The sequence below is a fragment of the Onychomys torridus genome, chromosome 8 (assembly GCF_903995425.1).
Source record: "Onychomys torridus chromosome 8, mOncTor1.1, whole genome shotgun sequence".
NCBI lineage: Eukaryota > Metazoa > Chordata > Mammalia > Rodentia > Cricetidae > Onychomys > Onychomys torridus.
This window is the reverse complement of record NC_050450.1, coordinates 96,323,128-96,338,323: the sequence shown is the minus strand read 5'-3', so window position 1 is coordinate 96,338,323 and position 15,196 is coordinate 96,323,128. Positions and strand designations below refer to the sequence as shown.

Below are 15,196 nucleotides of genomic sequence, written 5' to 3'. Positions count from 1 at the left end.
CAGGGAAGCGGGAGTGGGAGGAGGAAGGTGGGGAGAGGAGGCGGCCAGGCGCGACAAGCGGAAGGAGAGGAGGAGAAAAAAGAGGGAGGAGGAAGCGGAGGAAAAGGGAGGAAAAGAAGCAGGCGGCGGAGGAGAAGGACCCGCCCCTCCCGGCTTCTTCCTGGGCTGGACGTCTCCAGGGCCTCCCCGGGACCGCCGCCCTCAACTAGTCGCCGGGCTCACAGGGACCCCCGAGTGCGCGCGTCCCGCTCCGTGCAGCTCAGCGCAGCGCGGCGAAGAGGCCCCAGGCTCGCGCCTCGCGCGCCCCCGCCTCGCGCGCTCCTTCTCCAGCCGCGCGCGCGCGCGTGCACACATACACACGCTAGCTCTCCGGGCATGCGCAGTGGGCGGCGCCGCTCCGGGCCGCCTCTTGCCGCCGCCGCGAGTAGGAAGCGCGAGCGCGGGGCGCCGGGCTGTCAGTGAGCGTGGGGCCAGCCAGCGAGCGAGAGAGCCGGAGAGAGCCAGAGAGAGCGGCTCCGCTCCCAGCTCCGAGCAGCGCAGCGCCGGCCCGGCTCTCCCCGGCCACCGCCGCCACCACCGCACCTCTGCACCGCCACCTCGGCCGCCGCCCCCGCCCACCCCGGCCCTCCCCGGCTGCTGCTCTCCGGCGGAGGCAAGAGGTGGTTGGGGGGGACCATGGCTGACGTTTACCCGGCCAACGACTCCACGGCGTCTCAGGACGTGGCCAACCGCTTCGCCCGCAAAGGGGCGCTGAGGCAGAAGAACGTGCACGAGGTGAAGGACCACAAATTCATCGCCCGCTTCTTCAAGCAACCCACCTTCTGCAGCCACTGCACCGACTTCATCTGGTAGGTGCACGCGGTAGCCCGGGGGGACCAGGGAGCCACCTTTGCCCGAGGCTCAGTTCTTGTAGTCCCGGGGACTGGGGCTCCGGGACGCCTCCAAGCCCAGGCGCGTCCACACTCTCACCGACAGGACCTCTCCGAGAACTTAAGAGTGCCCGGCCGGAGTCCGAACTCTCGCCTGGAGTGACAGGCGCGCACCCACGCGGGACACTCCCTGGGAAGTGGCCAGGCGCTGCCTCGCACGCCTTGCCCTGAAGGGACTATTGGCCCGGCACGGGGGTGACACGGATGGCCGGGGGTGGGGTGACCCTCGCCTCTTCTGGGGCGCAAGGGTCTTCCCCATAGCCAAGCCGAGCGGCGGGTGCGGTCCGGTGAGAGCGAAGGGAATGGGAAGAGAGAAGGCTGGAGGCAGAGTGGCCCCGAGACGCGCGAGAAACACACCCCGGAGTAGCGGGGAGCCGCTCCGCGCCGCTCCAAGTTGCTGGCGAGCCAGGCTGGGCGCGTTCCGGGGAGTGTTTGTGCCTCGAGTCGGGCTGGGACTCCGCTGGAACCTTGGGTCTCTGCCTACTGTAGGCAGTTTCTACAGGGCACGGAGACTTTGACTTTTCTGGGTGAGCCCAGAAGGGGGAGGATGGGGAGGGAGAGAGATGGGAGGCAGCAAACTGTTGAAAGCTTGCCGTGAGGGAGGAGGGCTAACCCAGCAGGCAAATGGCAGAGGGCAGAGGGAGTCATTTAAAATAGACCCTGTCAACAGGAGATTAGACTTGTAACCCCGTTGATGAGGACAGAGGGCTTATTTAAGAAAAATACTGTAATGGCTAAAGGTGTCAGCGTTCAGGTGATTTCCAGTGAACGCCGACCGTTGTTAACTGAGGGGCTGGATAGATGGAAGGGTTCAGGGGTCTCTCTGGAGCCTGACAAAATAGGCAAAATTGTGTTTATGCAGACTTTTGGGTTTTTTTTTTCTTTTTTTTCTTTTTTCTGGTGAGAGAAGTATAGCTTTCATCTGATTTTTAAATTGTCAATGAAACCTCCTCCCCTCCCAAAAAAAAAAAAAAAAAAAAAATCCCAATGCTTAGCAATATGGAACTAAGGGAACTAACTTTACCCAGTACTCGCTCCCACCCCTTTGAATACAAGTTTCAGCTTTCCCTTAGGACCCTGACACTTCTTCATGTTTTTGGAGTAAGACGTTCCTTATAAGCAAGAGCGATGACTGGGATGGGGAGCTGCAACGGGGGACAGTGCGCCTAGACACCAACTGGTCATTGGGCTGGCATGATACATGTTGGGGTATCAGAGTGGATAGGATAGATGGCTCTGAACCCATGCCACTCAGGGAAAAGAATCAAGAGGGGAGCCCCACCACTAGGGTGCCATTACGATGCTTGATTTTTCCTTCCTTTTAAGAAATCATTCAAAAAACGCACATTGGCGAACAACACAGCCACTTTGCAGTTTCCAGAGTGTAGTTAGCATCTGAAGCAATCGAACTCAAGGAGTGGGTAACTGTAGATAAAGCTGCTTAAGAGCAAAGAGAGGATATTACATTTGGCAGTTTTCAGTTTCCTGTGTCAACCCTGAGACTGTTCAAAGGGGACAGACTGCGGATTACTTCTACTAGAAGGAGATAAGTTAGGAAAAGGACTTACATCATTGCCACGTTAACTAAGAGGAGTCGTCCCTGGTGAAATGGGGAGGTTCTCAGGTCACCGGGCACACTGTGTTGTGGAAGTAAAGATCCCTGCTCCCTTCCACTCTGAATAGTCCTTCACTTAATGTGAAAGCAGTCCATTGGTTGGTAGGGAATCCCCCACCAAGACCATCTTGCAATGAATTTAAATTTCTCAATTTTCCTTCATTATGGCTTCTATGAGTCTTTAACTTACAATTTTATTTCAGTATTTAAGCCCTGGCATTTTAAAACTATGTTTGAATTTATTATTTTTTTTGGAGGGGTGATGACTTTAAGATAATTATAGAGGAATGTGGAGTGCTTTGTAAATTTAAAATGCTATGCAAAGCAAGAGATTATGAGCTGCCTCTGAGAACATTTTGCAGTTCATTCTGTTGGAACAGTATTTGTAGTCAAATATCCACATCGGGGCTCTCTGCTTGCAGAGTCAGTTCTCTAGAAGGATTTATAAGAGCAAAGTGGTCTTAGTATGTGCTTTGGATGCCATTGGTTCTCAATGAAAATTAGATAACAGATAATCCAGATGCAAGCAATAGCAAACAATGCCTCATCAAATTGGGTTCCACCAGCCAGAATTAAATATAAACAGTTTTGCTATTTGGCAATTTCTAGACTTACACCATTTGAAACAAACTTCTAACAAGCTACTTTTTCGTTGTCTTTAGGGAGAAAAAAAATTACTTTGTTCAGGAATAAAAGTTAAGCCACCCCCCAATTTAAAACCACAAGCTCCACTGTGTCATTTGAATATTGTAGCCAACAATTTTGAGTATGAAGTCATGTTCTTGTTTTGAAATTTAAGAATCAATCAAAAGGAGAAAAGACTCGATAGAAGCTTGATAATAGTTCAGCGGTCCTTTATAGACAGATTCACTTATTTATTTTAAAAAGATGAATGTACATATTCATCTAATTAGCTATTTGGGCACATTTTTCTGATCAAGCCACTTGTATAGACTTTTAAACCCTGTAGAATACTTGTTCATGTAATTCATTACAATGTGGTCTCAATGAAAAGGATGCTAAGATACTTGTTCTTGTTTTCTGTTTTCCAGGGGGTTTGGGAAACAAGGCTTCCAGTGCCAAGGTAAGCTGCCTCGGTGGGCTTCATTTTCAAGTACATCCAGAAGTGAGGGCCGCACAGGGAACTGTACTTCTGCTCACATTTCTTTGTGATCTGAAAGATATGTTATTTAGATAGTATTTTTCAAAATACAAGTGATGTTAGTATGTTCCTTTTAAGAAAAATATCACATGGTATTGCCTAGTAATCTGTATATCGAACTGCCTTTTTCTCATTGAGAAAGAAAAAGAGAAAAAAGAAAAAGCCTTCCTATAATTTTATTTTTTGCCAAGAACATTCCTGTCAGAAACAGCTGTCTTTGTGTGGGTGTTTAGGGAAGAAAAAAAAAAAAAAAAAAGGAATCACTTCGTATTCATGTGGCATTCCCCCCCCCATTCTTTCTCTGTTTTGTTCATCTTTTCCCCCCCTATATCTTGGTTATCAAGGCAATTAATTTTAGGCTATACATCATTCCAAGAAAGTTTTGTAGATCACCTATTGTCACTAGGAACATAGTATGCACACTTTGCCATGATGTCAGCGCTCTGAGAATGACTGACAGCTCTAGTGTCACTGTACGGTGTGCCTTTCCTTCAGCCATGACTGCATGCATGTTCTCCCGTGGCAGGACCCACTGACTTTCCTCTCTGATGTGCACTTGCATTTGTGCTCACCTAAACCAAAGCCACCATCATTGTGTGGCCATCAAATATCTAACTTTTTTATATTCTCAGTCTTATCTGTTGCATTGGATAAATAATTCCTTTTTAGCTTGCAAAGGCATTTCAGGTTCCCCAGCTCGCCTTCTGGTTTGCCTGCTCATCATCTATAGCATGTTTATTTAGTTCGGGTTACATTTCCCATCTGGGCATAGGTTTATTATTAGGGTGAGTGGAAAGTACATTCTAGCCTGGAAAATATTGTTCTAAGACTGTCTCTTATTAAGTGCATTAGAAAAAGGCACTGTATGTGCTTTTCTATTTTACAAGTGATGGTATATTACGAAGTTGATTATCTTTTTGTAAACTTGCAATTTGATGAGCTTGTTTCTAATAGACATATTAGAGAGGGGGGACATTTTATAGCATAATGATCATTAATACTGTACCTTTCTTAATTCCATGATGTGCTTAAAACCCTGATTGAATGAATCATTTTGAGAGCTCCATTTGGAATTGAACGGATATGCCTCTTAAACAGAATGGAGAGGAAAGTATGTTGGATTGGCCTCTATAATAGATGAAAGGAAGACCTTGGTTTGTAAAGTTGCAGGCCTGAACTTCATAGGTTAAGTTTGGGTCTAGGTTGGAGTATGATTTCAGGTAGTTGAAAGATTCAAATGAGATCACAATCTATTACTCTTTTGATAGTGGCTTTGGTTTGGGTCAGCGCCTATGGAAACTTGTAAGAAAAATATTAACTGAATTTTCTCTAATATTATTTGTCCAGAGGAAAGTAGGTATGTTGTTTTAAAACTATATCTTTCTTTTTTTCCCATGAAAATGGTTCAAAGTCAAGTGGGTCTCTGCCAGCCCACTTGTCAGAACAGGTTTTGTTGGTGAAGTCACAGGGTGGCCATGGTGCAAGGTCATCGGGAGTTCTGTGAGATGTCGCGCAGAGCGTATACTAAGCTTCCAGTGGATTCTCAGGTTCATAGCCTCGAACCTGCGTAACTCCCTTTCACATGATTTCTTTTTTAAAAGTACTCTCATAAAGTTTTTAAAAAGTGAATTAGCACACCCCTTTCTCTTTCCACCTCTCCTAGGGATAACATCTTCAAAAACACCCACTTAGTCTCTGCACATACGTAGTTGGAAAAGAGATGAAGAGATGGAACTTTTTTTTTTTTTCAGAGCTGAGGACCAAACCCAAGGCCTTGTGCTTGCTAGGCAAGCGCTCTACCACTGAGCTAAATCCCCAACCTCGAGTTGGAACTTGTATGGTGTTTGTGCAGGTACATTGTTTTCCCTCAGCAGCTGCTAAACAGCCATCCCTGCCACTGTCAGCTCCGCCTGATTCTGCACAGTGGCTGCATGCGTGATATTCGTCCTTGTCTCCACTGCTGGCTATTTCAGGTGCTACTAAGTTTTCATAGACACCACGGCAGAGAGCGTCTCTGAGAACTAGCGTAGTTATTTCTAGAATAGATACCCAGAAGTGTGGCTGTTTGCATTTTCAACTTTAATGAGTACTGGAGAGTTGCTGTCCAAAAGGGCTCCAATGTACAGTTCACTATGAATGTACAGCATGCTTTCCCTTCTCTGTACTCTCTGGGTAGAGAGGATGCTAGAGAATTCAGCTTTATCTTTGCTAATGTCAGAGGGGAAAAGGCCTTACTTTTAACTTGTGTTTTCTGGGTTATTAGTGAGGTCAAATGCTTGTTTCTTTTTCAAATGTGCGGTAGCCATTTGTCTGTCTTCTGTGAATTGCCTTACTGGACTTACAATAATACTGCGTTTATAAACCACATGAACTGAAGTAGGCTGTGTGTCCAGTTCTTTGCTTTGCAGAATTCGCCTTCTGATTGCTTTAAGTAATGAATTCCCTAGTGCAGACACACATTTTAATTCACAGTAACCTTTTCTAGGATGGAGGTATTTAGAAGTGCGATCTGCTTGCTACATCTTGTTTAGTATGTATCATCTGTGCTCGACTTCTTGTGGCCATATTGTATCTTATTGTGGTAACTTAATTAAGGAAGATGCTATGCCCAGGACAGTGCTTTTACTCCCCCAGGAGTACTTATCCAGCCTGCCTTGCTTTTACTGCCTCCCTAACATCAGTGCTCCTCTCAGCAACTCACCAGTTTAGAATATATTTTACCTTAATGTTCTCTGACCTTTTCCCCTTTGATTCTGGTTGTTAGAAAGTTATTCCTCTTCGGGACATAAACTTATCTTCATCTTCACCATTGGACAACCCTTTCCTCTAACTAGCAGCAGGAGTTTGGAAAAAAAAATTTTTTTTAAAGAAAGGGTCTCACTGTATAGCCCAGGCTGGCCTTGAACTCTCAGAGGTAAGCCTGCTTCTGCCTCCTGAGTGCTGGAATAAAAGGCGTGTGCCATCATGCCCGGCCCTGAGACTTTTTTATGGTCTCGATATTATTAGGTTGTGGTTACCGGATGACAGTATTTTCTTACAGAAGCTGTTTGGTCAGGAGTTAAACTAGTTGTAGCAAGTGTACCCTCCTCCTCCTCCTTCCCTCCTCCTCCTCCTCCTCCTCCCCACCTTCCCTCCTCCTCCTCCCCCACCTTCCCTCCTCCTCCCCCACCTTCCCTCCTCCTCCCCCACCTTCCCTCCTCCTCCTCCCCCACCTTCCCTCCTCCTCCTCCTCCCCCACCTTCCCTCCTCCTCCTCCTCCCTCCTCCTCCTCTCCCCCCCCCCCCCTCCTCCTCCTCCTCCCCCACCCTCCCTCCTCCTCCCCACCCCCCCTCCTCCTCCCCCCCCCTCCCTCCTCCTCCTCCTCCCCCACCTTCCCTCCTCCTCCTCCCATCCTCCCTCCCTCCTCCTCCTCCCCCACCTTCCCTCCTCCTCCTCCCATCCTCCCTCCCTCCCTCTCTTCTCTGTCTCTAGTACCCCTCTCTCTTCCTCTTCTTTCTTTGCATATGTTTCAAACAAGAGTCACATATCCAAGTCACAAGTAATGAGCGCTCATAATTTTGCTTAGTGAATGATAAGAATTATAAGACTAAAAAATAAATGACTTTTAGCCCTAAAAACTGTGTGTATAATCTGTGTCACTAAGAAAGGATTTTATTGTCACGTGGAACACTTAAGTTAATTTTCTTGACCTAAGATTTGATGTAAGTAGAATCAGGGAAACTTCCAAAAGAGTGTTGAGTTGTTCTCACTGTGGATATATACCATTCTTATTTATATTGTATTGTGGATATACAACTCTGGAAAGTGATGTTACCAGGGCTGCTAACCCAGGAGGATCCATTTGGAACTTACTCTCTGGATGTTGGTAAAGCCAAGAGCCTGGAATACTAGAGAGAAGGCAAAAGAAGCTCCTGGTGGACCCAGAAGCCATGAAATGGCTTCATTAAGGTCTCCAGGGATCAAGACAGCCTTGTCCTTTTGTAGCTCTTAAAGGTTAGTGTGAGGCTTGCGTTCCCCTTTTCATTGTTTGCTTACTCTTTTCTGCTTCCTGGTTCTTGACTTGGTGACTCTGTGTTCATTTCTCTCCCTAACATTAGCAGGTAGCTGATCGTTGCCCACATTTTCCTTTTTTTTTCCCCCAGAGAAAGGAAGAGAAAAGGAAGTAGATTTGTATGGCCTAGACATTGATGACACTGAGTTTGTCTGTTAGACAGGGAGGTCTGTTTCCAGGGAGGATTTCTATCCTGCATCAGCTGCTTCCAAAAGCAGTTGTCTAGGACAGAATGGTCATTGGTACTGCTCTCTCAGAGTCTGGTCCTCTACTACTGGAAATGGGAACGAGCCAAGTCATTTTTTTTTTTTCCTTCTCAGAGTTAGCGACAGCCTTGCCCATCTCTAATTACAGTGGTGGAAGCAGCCTCTGTAAACGTGACCTGCTTATTTGAAGTGCCAGGCAATTGCTCACGTAGTTTGTTACATCTAGCTAGCCTCTGAATTTTCCCTCCTTTTCTTTTTCTATGCTCTCTCTCTTGTTTAATATCACACATTAAAATGAATTTCCAGCTCAGGCTGTTTGGTTGTGATATCCCTAAGACAGCATCAAAAGTCAGCCCTGTGTACAACTATGCAATCAGTAGGAGCCCATGACACTGAGGGTCAACCCTGGACTCTCAAGAGCTCTGTAGGAATGAATATGCACTGAGCAGTGGTTAGGAATCTTGAACCACTCTCTTGCCAGGGATATGCATATCATATCCTGTCCTTTACCTGTGGCTCCACTGAAGCTCCAACTTTTCAGTAGTAAAAGTCAGCTTTTCTTCTGCTTTGCTGGTGACATTTTATTTTGAATCCCTGTTATCATACCTGACCAGGATGGGTTTTGCATTCCCTCAAAAAAGTGAAAATTGGTGTTTGATGGGGAAATAGGGAAGGAAGAATATTTATCTGCCATGGGCTGTACAAGCTGAGGGATTCCAGAGAGAGACTCACTTAATGGAGGCTGACCCTTTTTGAGATAGTGTCTCATATAGCCCAGGCTGGCCTTGAATTTGCACTGTAGCTGAGGATGTGAAGCTTGAACTTCTGATCTTCTTGCCTCTGTCTCCCAGGTGCTGGCATTATAGGCATGTGCTGCTGTACTCTTCGTTTAAGTGGTGATGGGGCTTAAACACTAGCCTTTAAACAGAAATGGAGCACTGGGGATTGAGTTGGCAGCTTTGTAGAAAAAGGATGTCCAGTTGTCCTCATCTGCCAAGTAGTGTGGGTACCAGGTGCCAGCAGATGGACAAGGGCCGAGAGCCAAGCTGGGCAGAATTGTGAGCTTGGCCAACTTGAATGGAATATTTTTTTCTTCTCATGTGCTGGAATCACGGCCTCGTTTTGTTTGTTTGTTTGTTTGTGGTGCTTGGAATTTAATCTAGGGCCACTAACTTGTAATCCCAGTCCAAGGATTGAAGGGTGTACATTTTGCAGGTAGTACAAGACTCGGCCTCTGAGAACTGCCAGTGAGCTGCATTTGCCTATAAAGCAGGAGTTCACCCCTTGACATCCCCTTTCTGACTAGTTCCTCGATCCCAAATGACAACTGTAGCTAAAGCCTTTTTAAAAAACTCTCTGTGCACGTGCATCTGTGTGCATACGTTTGTGAATGGAGGTGTGCCCATGCCCTAGCCTGCGTGTGGAGACAGGAAGATGAACTCAGAAGTCATCCTTGTCCTCCACCTGCCTGAGACAATCTCTTGCTTTCTTCCACTGTGCTATGGCAGGGGAGTTGGTTTACGAGCTACTGGAGCATCTCCTGTCTCTCTACCCTCCCATTTCCATATAGGAGCACTGGGATTCCATATATGTATCAAACGCTTCAGGCTTTCTACCTGGGCTCAGGGGATTTGAACTCAGGTCTTCATGATTGTGTGGCAAACAACTTCACCCATGTGAAGCATCTCCCCAGTTCCCTATAGATGAACTCTTGGTGTTAACTAGAATTGCAAATTTGATCCAGGAAATAGTAGGTTCAACTTGAAACTCTGGAAAGGTTTGTTACAAAGTACAAAGTACTGTGTCAGTGTCAAAGGCCATGTGGTCTGTAAAACTCAGAAGAGTTAGGCAGGTGAGGGCAGGCGCCACTCAGGCTCTTCTCAACTGACCCCCCCACCCCCACCTCATTAGGATGCACACTATTTGTTCTAAGTAGGGATGCCAGGTCTGAAGTGGTGTCAGATATTCCCATCTGGTGCTTATTTCTGCTACATGGCTTTGGGCGTGGCTCTCTTTCACTTGGGGAGTGAAATTGCTCTGTTATTTTATTAACACACTTCCTCCCCAACTGGAAGCCAGAGATGTAGTGTGTAGAGTGCTTATCCTATTCTGGGACCTTAATAGATGTTTGCTTTTAGAGGACATTGACAACTAGGCTCTCCCTTTCTTTCATTTTATGGTGTCTTGATTTCATACCCTCTGATGGCATTTCACCCTCCAAGAGACTATCCCCCAAATTTAAGGTTTTAGACACAGCAGCCCATAGGTTGTGCATCTGCTTTCCTTTTACAGTGTCAGCCTGGTTTCAGAACAGCATTCATTTCTGAGCTGCCCCTGGGTGCAGTTCAGCCCCGAGCAGGGAGTCCAAAGGCCCTTCCCTGCTTCTTTTGACTTTCCAATGGATGTTTTCCTCCTCCAGATAGGAAGGCGTCCTTTCTCTGGTCCTCTGGCCATCCTAATTTGCAGTAGGCCAGCCAACACCTGTGTGACTTGTAAGTCTTAGCTCCAGTATAACTCAGGCCTGTCCCAAGCTTCCTGATGTTCTGGATCTTTATGCCTGATCCTGGAACTTGTCTCTGCCTTTTTCTTTCCTCTGCTGTCAGAGTGCAAGATCAAGACTTCTTCTGTGTCTCCAGTGTTTAACTGCAATGCCTGGCACTCCACAGACACCGCGTAAATATGTGTTGGGTATGTGATTATATAAATATTAGAGTGGTTATGATATGAATACTCATAAGCTGAAAGATAGCAACTTGGGGCCGAGTGTCAGCTTTCTTTTTTTTTAAAGCTGGTTTCTTGTCCAAAGGTATGTCAAGTAGAGTAGATCTTTAGAGGACTTACAAAAAACTTTCAGCAGCTTTGAAAAACAGAGCAGAAAATTCCAGTTTGCTTCTATAATGAGTTGTGTAGTACTGACCCTAATAAATTGGTACAGTGGGAATGAAACTTAGGTTTCTTCTTTCTTATGAAAGTATGTAAGCACCAGGAATAAATCTCACTGCCACAAATAAAACAAGGACTTTTTCTGGGCTGGCTGTATTAGGAAGGCAAGGTGTGTTGGATCCAGGGTGAAAAATTGAAGCCATTCTTCAGGGTACCTTTGGCCCCATCACTTCAATGTTCTGCTTTACTTTGAGATCGCTAATTGCTGACCCCACATTTGTCAGGCCTAACTCTATTGATTCTGTTATTTTTAAACTTCCTGAACTTGAAAGGCTTTTTGAGCCTCAAGGTGAGAAAGGGAGGATGGGGATGTTGGCATAAAATATCTGGGATTGAATTGTAGTAGCTTTACAGATTTTATTCAAACAGAAAGAAGAAAAAGCTAGCATTTAGTAGTTGCTATACACTATCAGGGTTTTCTCATTTCATGTGATTTTGTTCTAAAAGCACCCCAGAGTCTCCTTTGCGGAGGCAGAGAGTTGAGACCAGCTGCAGCCTAGGGGTGGGGCCGGATTCAGATTGTAACAGTTTTGCAGAGACCTGCCTCCCAGCCAACTGGAAACTGTTTCCTTTTGGTCCTTCTGCAGTCAGGATTTGTATGCAGGAGAGGAAAGAACCGCGCTGGTAAGGGAAACATTGAGCCACTTCTCTGGGACTAGACTCCTGAGTCTTGGCCGTCCTCACCCTTCTCAGACTTTCCACAGCAAACCCTTCATTTCAAATCTTGTTTTTCCACCAAATCGTGAAACTTATGGTAGGCGTTAACTTAAGCCATAAACATCTTGGTAGGAACACAGAATTAGTCAGATTGAGTGGAAATTGCTAAAACCAAATTTTAAAAAACCCTCTATTAAATTATACAAAGGGGAAAATGGCTTGTGGAAATAGATTTTTGTGAAGAACAGAACGGAGGGGACTGACTTGATTAATTGTCACCTCGAAACTGGAATTATTTAGGAGCAAGTCCACAAGGTAAGATGAGTGTAAGGACAGTTCATCGTTCACGCCGCCTTCCCTGGCTGTCTTCGCTCTACCCCATATCTATACATTTCTATTTTGGGGATTTTAAGGAATGCAAGGTCCATCTGTCTTGTCTGAGGTAACTCTAGTAAGGACTGGGAAGTCACCAATGAAGTGAATAAAGGGCTTGAAGGCATCTTACAGATTTGTTTAGGTCTGACGAGCAGACTTACCTTGAGTGTGTTATGGAAATGTTCTGCCACGGAGCTGCACCCCAGCCCCAACCATGACTCTTAGGATATATCTCATCACCCATGTGTAGACTTACATGGTCAGCAGAGTGGGCATTTTCTTGTAAGCACACTGACAACCACTGCCTCCCCTCTCTCCTCATGTAGTATTCCCTGTTAGGTACAGTTCTTGACTTAATTTGATCATTAGTTGGCCTCAGTAATTCTGAGGAGGTAAGCTGGGTTGCCTCCATTTTACAGATATTCCAGAGAAGAGGGAAGGCTAGACACTGGTTCATGTTCACAGTTTGAATGTGTTAGAGCTCAGACTCAAACCCGGGTCCACGTACTGTATTATTGAGCTATGGATTGTGCCGCCCCTCCGAAGTCCCCGTTTCTTGAAGTTTTGCCACTCATTGACCACACTGGATTGTGGAGGTGTTGAAGGGTCAAGAGCCACTGTAGCAGGAGTATACTTTGGATGTGTGGCCCACCATTGCATCTGTACCATTCCAGTAATTCAGCGCACAGGACAATAAGCTTGGCATCAGGAACTTAGAGTGGAGCCCAAGAAGCACTCCATGAGAGCATCAAATCATGGCTTTGCATCTAGCGTGCACATCTGATATTCTAGTCTGAATGAAGTAAGAACTGTGGAAGCTTGTGGGAAGGCTGCACACACTGAACATACTAGATGATGGCTTTAGATTAGGGCTTTGAGGGTGCATGGAATTTCCTTGCTTTGGGATGAGGAGGCAGATATTCTAAGGTGAGGAAATAGTAGCAGGAAGCATGGTAGGTGACTGTAACTTGTATGTTCTAAAAGTAAAACAGACCGACCAGAATGGGAGGCTTTATGTAAGATGTTACCAGTCCCAACCAAGTCCTAAAGAAGATAGGAGAACTGTTTTGGGGGCTGTTGGTACCTGCTGAGTCTGCACACAGTGGCTTTATTTTTTTCAAGGATAGGATACATCGTTTCCTTGTGTGTCTTTGTGTTCTCATTGTGTCTTGTACACGTTTCAGGAAAATGTTACAGTGGGGGGTGGGGAAGGGAAAGGGGAAGATTGTAGCTTCTTGTGAAAGATACATTGTATTGAAGTTGGACGGGCCTTTGCTTTTATAAAAATGAGGCCGCCACACTGTTGCTGGCTCTCTCAAAGGAAGCCTAGGAACTGATTACTGAGTCCCTTTATAACTCCAGGGCTCTTGGTCCATGGAAATTAGGTCTATATATGAGACACTCAGTTATACTAGATATGCTCTACAGACTAACAAAGGAAATATGGTTAAAACATTTATGTATTTAGAAACTGCCTGTTCGTTTAGTTAGATTTTTCTGTTATCATTGCCCATTCCTTTTTTACTTTTAGGCTGAACTCAGCCTGATGTGTTTTCAGCGTACCAGAGAACTTTGCAAGCGATACCACTGAGCCCTGGGGCTCTAGGTTGAAATGTAAGATGGGTTTTCACCTGGACTTTTATCCGAGCTCCCAAGGGAGAAATGGCAGTTCACACGACACTACTCCTGAGCTGATGTGTGCTTACAGTGTGTGTCCATTGTGCTCGCCCTGTGGAGAGCTGGCAGTGCCACCCTTGCCAGGAGCATGGGTACAGGAGCAGACAGAAGTTAAACAGCTTACCCACCAGCAGGTAATGGTGGAGCTGGGACCTGAAACCAGGCAGATTCAGTGACGGTGTGGGTTTTCCCGGTAGTGTTTTCTTCACATCTGAAGCCGTAAAAATAAAAGGCAATCCCTTTTGCTCATCTTTTCATTTGTTTTTCCTTCAAGTTTTTAAATGAAGTATGATTTGTGGTGCTGTTTATGGCAATTGACACGAAAGTCTCAGGGCTTGGAGAAAATGTGGTTCACACTTGTGAAGGCTTTGCTTTGTTGACATTCAAATTTACCTTTGCAGCCAGGGACCTGGCTTAGAGGTGGAACACTTGATCCCTGGCACAGAACAGAACCAAACCAAAACATTTACCATGAAGTTAAATAACTATAAATCACCTTAAAATTCTTTTCTGAATTTTATGTTAATACTTGATCCTCTGATGGGTAGATTCACATAACTATATAACTGTCTCAGTTAACATGGCCCATAAACAGACTGCCTCAAAATAGGAGACAGGGATTTTACTATTGAAACCAATTTAAATATTGATTACTAACCAAAATATATAGAAGAGTTTAAAAAGTGCTTCCTGTCCTGTCCTGTAAACTCAAGCACCTTACTAATCAGTTGTTCTAGCCATAAACATTTCACAAAGAATATTTATATTCCACATGTAGAGCTATCATATTTGGGAGTCACTGTCCAGTAATAATTCTAAACTTGTCTTTGGAATGAATCTAGTTTTCCATGTGCTGGGTTTGGTCACTCAAGTGAGCTCTGTCTCTCCAATTTCACCCTGGTGGCTTCCATTTGAGCACTCAGTTGATAGACAGTTGGTTTTAATTTTAATGTGTGACTTTAATATTATTTTATTTCCATATACTATATATGTGTGATTGTTTAAAAAAATCAAATGGTTAGTATAAGCATGCCTAACTTATTTATTTTTACTTATGTACTTTTTAGAACCAAATTAAAGTTTAGTGCTAAAAGCTGACACGTGTCTCACTCATAGTTTGCTTAATTGTGTAGCAGGTGACCCAGTACCTGTTAATATAGAATTGGATACATAGCTATCTAATATCCAAGTGATGTAGATTAACTTGCAGAATCATAGTCTATGAAGATTAATTTTCAGACCAGGACAGGGGTCATTGGTATGTGAGGACTTGCCTTGGTGAGCTAAATGAATCTAGTGAAATACTGTATAGCCGTGTATAGAAGCTCTGAGCCTTTCTCTTGAGTTTTTCTATTAGTAATGCTTTTCTCTTTCTTTCATTTAAAGTAAACTCTGGGGCTGAGGAGATTGCTTTGCAGGTAAAGTGCTTGCTGCGCAAGTGTCAGGACCTGAGTTTGGCTGTTCAGTACTCATGTAAAAGCCGTGTGGTGGGGCATGCCTGTAACCTTGGTGCTGGGTGGTAAAGATGGGCAGATCTCAGGGGCTCTGTGGCCCGCCAGCCAATCTAGCTGAAGCGGCAAG

At 45.3% G+C, this 15,196-nt stretch overlaps 1 protein-coding gene across 1 annotated transcript in view; it reads left to right on the top strand.

Annotated features, from left to right (window-relative positions):
• The first annotated feature begins 355 nt into the window (after positions 1-355).
• The window catches only part of Prkca (protein kinase C alpha), a 399,183-nt gene continuing 384,342 nt past the window's right edge, over positions 356-15,196 (top strand). The window contains exons 1-2 of the mRNA XM_036194969.1: positions 356-848; positions 3,597-3,628. Of these exons, the coding sequence (XP_036050862.1) occupies positions 676-848; positions 3,597-3,628 (205 nt within the window). The 5' untranslated portion in view covers positions 356-675. The remainder of the gene's footprint in view (positions 849-3,596; positions 3,629-15,196) is intronic.